This window comes from Otolemur garnettii, unplaced genomic scaffold (genome assembly GCF_000181295.1).
Source record: "Otolemur garnettii isolate 467f Iridium unplaced genomic scaffold, OtoGar3 scaffold00002, whole genome shotgun sequence".
Lineage (NCBI taxonomy): Eukaryota > Metazoa > Chordata > Mammalia > Primates > Galagidae > Otolemur > Otolemur garnettii.
Window position 1 is genome coordinate 25,870,416 of NW_003852397.1, and position 8,301 is coordinate 25,878,716.

Here is an 8,301-nt window from a genome sequence, read left to right on the forward strand (position 1 = left end):
GTTCAGGCAATCTACCGCCTGGGACTTCCAGACTGTTGGGATTACAGGTGTGAGCCACTGCACCCAGCCTGGGCATGAACAGCCTTTTTGTGACTTCACAGTCTGCTTAAACTGCTGGTATGCCTCAAATGTTAAGAACGCCTACTTAAGAGACATGGCTAGGTAACTTACCTAAAGATCATCCAGGGTGAACATTTCCATAAAACTGTTAATGTGTCAGAGAAGGTTCATCCTTCCTGAATGGGATTTAAGGGGTCTAAGGCAAGGCACCAAACAAATTCTTCCCTGAAATCACCCTACTGACAATATAGTCCTTCAGATTTTGTGTATGATCCAGTGTTCTGCAGAAGTCCTAAAAGTCCTGGGATTGATCTGAATTCTTATTTGTTAGCTGGTTGATGAGAAGACAATAAAGAAACTGGTCACAGTGTGGAGCCTCAGAAAGAGAAACAGGTAGAGGGCAAGAGGTATGGCATTTTTTTAGCCCTTCTCATTATGCAACTTTTAAATGTACCCTCCCTGTGTGCTTTCAAAAATATTAATTGAGTGCTGTTAGGGATTGAATTATAGCCCCAAAAGATAGGTTGAAGTCCTAACCTTTAGTACCTTGGAATGTAGTTCTGTTTGGAAAAAGGGTCAACTGCAGATATAATTAGTTAAGATGATGTCATAGTAGAATAAGGTGGGCCCTTCCTCCAGTAAGATTGGTGTCCTTATAAAATGAAAGCCAGGTGAAAACACAGAGACACGGGAAGAACATGTGGAGATGGAGGAGTAGAGCACTAAATCTAAAAAGCCAGGAGATGCCAAAGATTGCCCTAAATCTTCCCTCAATGAGGAGGCATCAGGGGAAGACTCCCCACAACTTTCAAAGATAACATGGCTCTGCCAGCATGTTGGTGTTAGACTGCTAGCGTCCAATCTATAAGCCAATATCTGAACTTTGTTACAACAGCCACAGGAAAATAAAACAAGGGTCTACTATGTGCCAAATTTCATCCCATTCACTTTGGCTCAATCAAATTTTATGTGGTCTCATCCCCAGGAAAATGACAGATAATAGTTTATTTAAAAAGAGAGGTCCTCGGCGCCTATGGCTCAACCAGCTAAGGCGCCAGCCACGTACACCTAAGGTGGCGGGTTCGAATCCCCAGCCCGGACCCGCCAAACAACAATGATGGCTGCAACCAAAAAATAGCCGGGCGTTGTGGCGGGCGCCTGTGGTCCCAGCTACTTGGGAGGCGGAGGCAGGAGACTCGCTTGAGCCCAGGAGTTGGAGGTTGCTGTGAGCTGTAATGCCACGGCACTCTGCCCAGGGGGACAGCTTGAGGCTCTGTCTCAAAAAAAAAAAAAAAGAGGTCCGTGTTGTTAGGAGAAGAGCTTTGAAACTGCGGTATATATGCTCCAAAATAAAGGAAAGTACTGAAAAGAAAAACAAAGTAGATCTTTGAGAGAGGAATGTAAGAAAGATGCACCCTCTCTTCCTCCTTTAGAATTCTCGAGATGGCAGCTTTGGAGATTGAAAAGAAGATTTGTGTTTACAAGAAAAACAAAGCAGTGATCACTAGACGTCAGCATGTGTTCCCCAAGAACAGGATTTTTCAGAGTTGGCTCATCACTTTTTATAGAGAAGTCAGACTGGGAGATGACAACAGTGGTAAAGTGTGGTGAGAGTATCTTGAGACACCTGATAAATTACCAATGGTGTTCTTTTGAACAAGATGGAATGGTTGAGGTGAAAATTAGTGAACAGCCATACCTACAGATGGATGATCAATTATTGGAGCTATGCTAATATGAGTTCCCGTGCACTTACAAAACGACTGCCCTGTTCAACATTTTTATCAGTGACCTGGAAAAGTCAATCATTACCAAATTTGTGTTTGTTGGGTCAGATGACTCAGTTTACACTTGGATATATGCTCTTTGTTCTGGGTGGCCCATTTAGGAAGGTCAGAGGCAAGCCAGAAGATGTTTGGGAGGGAGTGACCTGGAGGAGAGTATTAATCGTGTAATACAAGAAACTGGTGAGGTATTTGGGATATTCAGCCCAAAGGACAGAGACCCAAGAAAAACATGGCAGCCAAGAGGTAGTATGTTTTACTTGAATCAAAGCGTTGTGACCAGTGGGTCAAATGACAGGAAGGCAATCTCGCCTGAGTAGAGGAAGAACTTAATGGATATTAGAATTCTTCAAAGAAAAACATCTGGCAATGAAAACAGAAACTTTCCAAATCTCTATGGCTTAATCTACGAATATAGTAAAAATTATAGCAGGATTTTTAAATGAATTAACTTATTCTAAATGTATAGAAAAGAGGCCCATATCTGATAAATTGATTTTGAAAAAGAAGAGAAAAACGTAATTCTCATCCACACAGTAAGTTCTGCTATAAAGCCATAGTAATAGGACATTATGGACCTAGCAAAGCCATAGGCAATTAAGTTGATGGAATAGAAGAAAGACTTCCATGATAGATAACACTCAAACCAATGTCAAAGTGGATGGACTGTTCAGTGAGTGTTGTTGAGGACACTAACAGATGATAAAAGGAAAAACATAGCTGGAAAATGTATGCAACATACAGAGGTGGCTACAGCTGGATTAAAGAACTAAATGCAAAAAAAGATAAACTTTAAAACACATAAAAGAAAATACAGAAGTACACACTTGTGATTTGGGGGTGCAGGCAGGACTTACAAATAAAACTTGCAAAGCATGAAGTATTAGGAGAAAATTATACAAGTGTTTATTTATAAATTAAGGATTTTGAGTGACAACAATATAAAAGTACCAGATTTCTGACAGATTGGGAAAGGTTACTTGTAAAGTTAATACCATAAGAGATTAATCTAGGCTACACTAGGTATACCACAAGTCAATATTTAGGATATACAAGTAAAAGACAAAAGCCTATTTGGAAATGTTTCTATCAACACGAACCCACGAGACTTTGGTTTGTACATTCATTCAATATTTACTGAGTACTTATCACATATCAGCACTATTCTAGGCCCTGGAGATAGAGCAGACAAAATTCTCCACTCTGGGGCAATGTTCAATATTCTCCTCCACCAATAAGAAAAAGAAATTATAAAAATTTTACTAAGTGAAATTTTCTTTTAAATTATCATCAAATAATTTGAAAGTTGAAAGACTCTTTATGGTACTTTTTTCCTATATTCATACTTGTGTACCATGGCACCATGACAAACAGCATTCCAGGGACACAGGTGGTTAGCAGCTGATGCCTCCCTAGTATTTAGCCTGTAAGGCCAGTGATTAGGTGGATCCAGAACACCTAGGGCTAAACCCTGGCATTTCCTCTCCAACCTGTGTCTGACATTTGGCGATCTCTCTGAGCTATAATTTCTTCACTAGTCCAATGCACTAAAAATAAGACTGGACATAAAATTGGCATAATAATTAAATAAGGTAATATAAAATAACGCCTAGCACAGGACAAAAAACCCAATGTTAGGTTTTTTTAAAATTTCTACACCTTGACTATGATATTAGGATTGTAACAATTATTTTCCTGCATATCATATTTCAAAAATGCTAACAGCTCTGGCTTCTGAATCAGCTAATTTTTCTCTTTAGGTTATAATGAAAAAGGAAGTTATATGGTTTCACTGAAAGTGTATCTTAGTGATGTATGAAATGCATCTCTTAGATTAATTATCCATCCTTGTGTGTGAAATCTTAACTCAGGATATGAGTGCTGGCCAGGTGTGAGAGCCCATCTTGCCATTCCCAGGTCTCATTTTATAAGGCGGTCTCAAGGGCCCAGAGAAGGTAAGTGCCCTGGCCTGAGGTTGCACAGCTATTTAGTCCACACCACATACTTGTTACTATGGTTGTGTAACCACATGTACTTGTCAATTGTTGAAAGATTAATGTTATCCGGCTGGCTTTTTAAAAAGGGTGTGAACTAAGAACATGAATAATACTTAATTAGAGACCTAGACTCAGAGGAATCATGGCCATTCCACGTATGAAGAACTGGCAAGACTTTCTGTTGACTCTTTCATTCTTTGGTTTAGTAGGTGGGACCAGCCACCCCCATTAGAATAAAAGTAAACAGATGCAACCCAATTATAAGTGGAAAAAGAAAGATGTGCCCTCTGTCATTGAGGGTTGCAGAGGGTGGCGATTGATTGGAGAGCTTAGGTGCAGTGAAGTCAGAGCATGAGTTCCAAGTCCAAAACCGTGGGGATTATCGGCGCTCCCTTCTCTAAGGGACAGGTGAGTAAAATGCCTGGCTTTTATTTGAGATTTCTGTACTTTAAGATTTGTAAGTTGTTAATGTCTGGATAGTTAAGTTTCTTGACACAATGTGGTCTGGAAATCTGTATTTTAAAGTTCTCTCACCATTTTTTCACACAGTATAATTATAGACACCAACCCCTCACTCCTGTGGCTTCTGAACTCAGCCAAAGCCAACCACACTGGAACCTACTGAATGATGCCTTGTATGTTTTAAGAGAAAAAGCTTTCTTTGAATCAGACAGGGCTGCTTCTGCGTCCCAACACTCATTTAGGCTCCATTGCTCTCGTTGCTTTTGATGTTACTTTGTGTTTGTAGAGCAAGAGACAGTCTTAAAACACATTTGTTCAGTTGTGTAATCAATGTCTAGAAAAATTTAACAGAGAGGTGGTAAGCTTTAGACTGCTGATAATTTAGATAACCTAAATGTTATTACTTTGTGCAACTTTGGCACTAATGGCATTAATGATCCTGTTTAATAAAACTGTTAGCTCATGGGCCAGGTAGAATCCTTTATGTACCTTTCCTTCGGAAAGAAAGAAAAAAAAATCCTTCTGCAAGTTGGCAACTCTAAAAGGGTGAATGGATTTATGAAGCTTCTAGATTGCCTTAGTGTCACCAGCTGTGAATCCACACCTGCCAGCGGCATTTAGATATATGCTCCTTTTTACCCACACTCATCTGATCAACGGATGAGACGACAGCGTAGGTCTGTGTTAAAGAGAGAAAAAAAAAGGGACAAAACCAAATGAGAAAATGTGTTTGACCTGATTTTTTAAAAGTTGATTTTAAAAAAAAATTAGAGTCTTTCTCCAGGTTTCCCAGGATCTGGGCATAATTTTGAACTCTTGCTGTGTACTCTGACTTCTTATTGCAAAATCAATTGACAGAGGACAGGGGGGAGGGACCCCAACTGCATTTGGACTGTCAGTAAATACTGCGTCTCTTCCCCTGGAATCCTGCAAAGGTCTCTCCTAGAATACAAGGACATTCTGCTGGCACAGGATGTTTCTTTAAAAATCCACAATATTCTTACCCTTGGCTGGAACAGGTTATAACAAAGGCAGAATTTCAAAATCTGACAAAAGGGAGTGATCACCACCACCCAAGTCCTTCTCCCATTAAACCTGGTCATGAGACTAACGTGTACTGTCTCGTGCTTGTAAGGACTGACAGAGAGGTTTCTCTACACTAATCCATAAAGCAGAAGGAATAAAATGGCCAATATACCACCTGTAAGCATGGGTTCCCACCTGAAGGAAGTAAAAGCCTGTCTGTCAGGCAAAAGGAGAGGATTAGAGGGCAGATGACTAAAGGGCTGAGTGTGAGAAAGGGCTCCATTCCCTGCCTTGCCTCATTGCAAGACAGTGAGCAAACCGTGGGGTGGGTATTATTTTTATCTCACAGTTGAGTTAACCAAGGCTCAGAGAGGTTTAGTAATTTTCTCATGGTGACAGAGTGCTGCCTACGTGACTCTCAGGAGGACACCTCATTGCAAAGCCAGTTCCCTGACCTGCACTGAGGATTCCTCTTGAGAGGCTCCACTCCAGAGCGGATCTTACACTTGAAGCTGGTTAGGAACTGGGCTCAGCTTAGAGACTCAATGGGGCTGACAAAGCAATTCCTCAAGTGGACAGATAAAACAATGAGCAGAGACTAGGCATGAGAAGCCTGAATGAGACTTTATGAGAAGTCGGAATCAAACAAACAAACAAAAATGCTAGAAAATATCACTCTGGGTGTTACAGCAAATACAGGGTGAACTAGGAGGGCTATTAAGATTTGTCCTCTAGGGGTGGCGCCTGTGGCTCAAAGGAGTAGGGTGACTAACCCATATACCGGAGGTGGTGGGTTCAAATCCGCCCCAGCCAAAAAAAAAAAAAAAAGAAAAAAAAAGATTTGTCCTCTTAAGGAGAGGGGGAAAACGGCCAGGGAGTTTTATCTAACTGGGAGTTTCTGAGCATTGCTAGATGTCAGCTTTGCGCTACAAAATATGGCACCAGCTATGTAAAGAGAGTTGGACTGTAACAGTCGGGAAGAGACAAAACAGTTACAAAAGCAAAGGGAACGTGGAATCCAGCAGCACTGCATTGGGGTTATAGAAGGAGAAATTAGTCTCCTTGACTGGGAGAGGGAATCGCGCCAAGCGAAAGGGCTGGAGTGAAAAAGCAGAAGGTGTCAGGCCCAGCACGTGGACAGGGATCAGGGATTGACCTGGCACCCAGGGCATGTCCCCTGTCATTTGAATGGGGAGGAAATATTCGCTTAGTTTGCTGCCACAGCCCCAATCCTAGAGACAGATGCGCGCGTCTGTTAACACATATTCTTTTTTTTCCTCACTGTTCAGAATTACTGACTTTTCTTTTTCTATTTTTAAAATGTTTTAATTCAATCAAATTAATGAGGGTACAATTTTAGACTATTTTCTATTTAAAACATTTTTAATTAAATCAAATTAATATGAGGGTACAATTTTAGACTATTCTCACTGGCAGGGGAAAGTCACAGTGTGCACATTCGGTGCGATCCCTGCTTCTGCCAAATGTCCTCCCCTCCCGCCTCGCTTCTCTCTACCTCGGAACTGGACTGTATTAGTGTTTTATCGTTCTTATGAGCATGTAATTATTTACATTGATTGATTTCATATTAGTATGGAGTACATTGGATATTTAGTTTTCATTCTTGCGATACTTTACTGAGAAGACTGTATTTTAGGCTTGCTGCCTGCAGCTCAGTGGATAGGGAGCCCAGCCACACACACTGGGGCTGGTGGGTTTGAACCCAGCCCAAGCCTGCTAAACAACAACGACAACAACAACAACAAAAAGCAGCCGGGTGTTGTGGCGGGTGCCTACTGTCCCACCTACTTGGGAGGCTGAAGTAAGAGAATTGCTTAAGCCTAAGAGTTGAGGTTGCTGTGAGCTGTGATGCCACCGCACTCTACTGAGGGTGACAGAGTGAGACTTTGTCTCAAAAAAAAATGTATTTCAACTTTTAGTGCATATTCTTTCTTATCTCACAGAGAGAAGTAACTTTTTATCTCAAAAAGCCCTGTTGGAAATTAGAATCAGAAAGATACATAAAGGAATTGACTTCAGTTCTCTTGTCACCCACCCTTAAAGGAAGAGTGTGGGTTTCACTAATGTCGAAACAGCGAGAGTAGAATTTCTCATCAACTGTTTCAGCAGGTCAAAACTTGAAATCCTTGGGCTGGACTCTGTGGTTTCTGCTCTCTGTGGCCTCCTTTCCCCCCCCCCCCCGAGCATGCCCGCTTACCGTGCGGCCCCGCTCTCAGCTCTCTTTCATGCCTTGCTCTTTCTCTTCGGATGCCTTGGCCCAAGCTCTTCCCCTGATTTGCTAGGTTTCTCCATCCCGTTTTCCTGACTACCTACTCATGCTGTAAGACTCGGGTTAAATGTCCTCTGCTGACACAGCCTTCACTGACATGCCCTGTCCTCAACAGAACTAGGAACATCTTGTTTTTGTTACTGCAACGCCTGATATCTGCATGGAAGCAACTGTCTGTGTGCTGTAAAATGGGGTTAGATGCCCAAATCTCCTGTTAGCTTGTGAGTGACTCAAAGCCAGAAGCCTTCTCTTTCTCATTTATCTATGAGAGTGCTTTGGCACAAAATATGTGTTCACTGTTGTGGTAACATGGTATGATGGGAAGAGGGGATGTGGGTTTTGGAATTCAAAGAACAAGAACATAGGGCCTGACACTTATCAACTGTGTGCCGTAAGAAAGTCATATAACCTTTGGGCTACTAGTTCCTCCTATTTGGCATAGGCGTAATTTAATCTACTTTGCTGTGAGGATTAAAAACAAAAATGTAAATTTCTAGCTCTATAGGAGCTCAAAAAATGTCAGATACCATTCAGATGATTACATAATGAAAAGGGATTCATGTTGTGAGGATGGCCATGATACACGTCTGAAGTTCTTTATTTTGTAACTGTTCAGCCACGAGGCGGGGTGGAAGGCGGCCCTGCAGCATTGCGGAAGGCTGGTCTGCTGGAGAAACTTAAA

At 41.6% G+C, this 8,301-nt stretch overlaps 1 protein-coding gene across 2 annotated transcripts in view; it reads left to right on the forward strand.

Annotated features, from left to right (window-relative positions):
- The first annotated feature begins 4,113 nt into the window (after nucleotides 1-4,113).
- Nucleotides 4,114-8,301, forward strand: part of LOC100954542 (arginase-1) — an 11,617-nt gene continuing 7,429 nt past the window's right edge. Inside the window, exons 1-2 of one of the 2 annotated variants that reach the window (XM_012806000.2) lie at nucleotides 4,114-4,249; nucleotides 8,236-8,301. In XM_012806000.2, the coding sequence (XP_012661454.1) occupies nucleotides 4,193-4,249; nucleotides 8,236-8,301 (123 nt within the window). In that variant the 5' untranslated portion in view covers nucleotides 4,114-4,192. The remainder of the gene's footprint in view (nucleotides 4,250-8,235) is intronic. The other variant, XM_012806005.2, reaches the window with a different exon arrangement.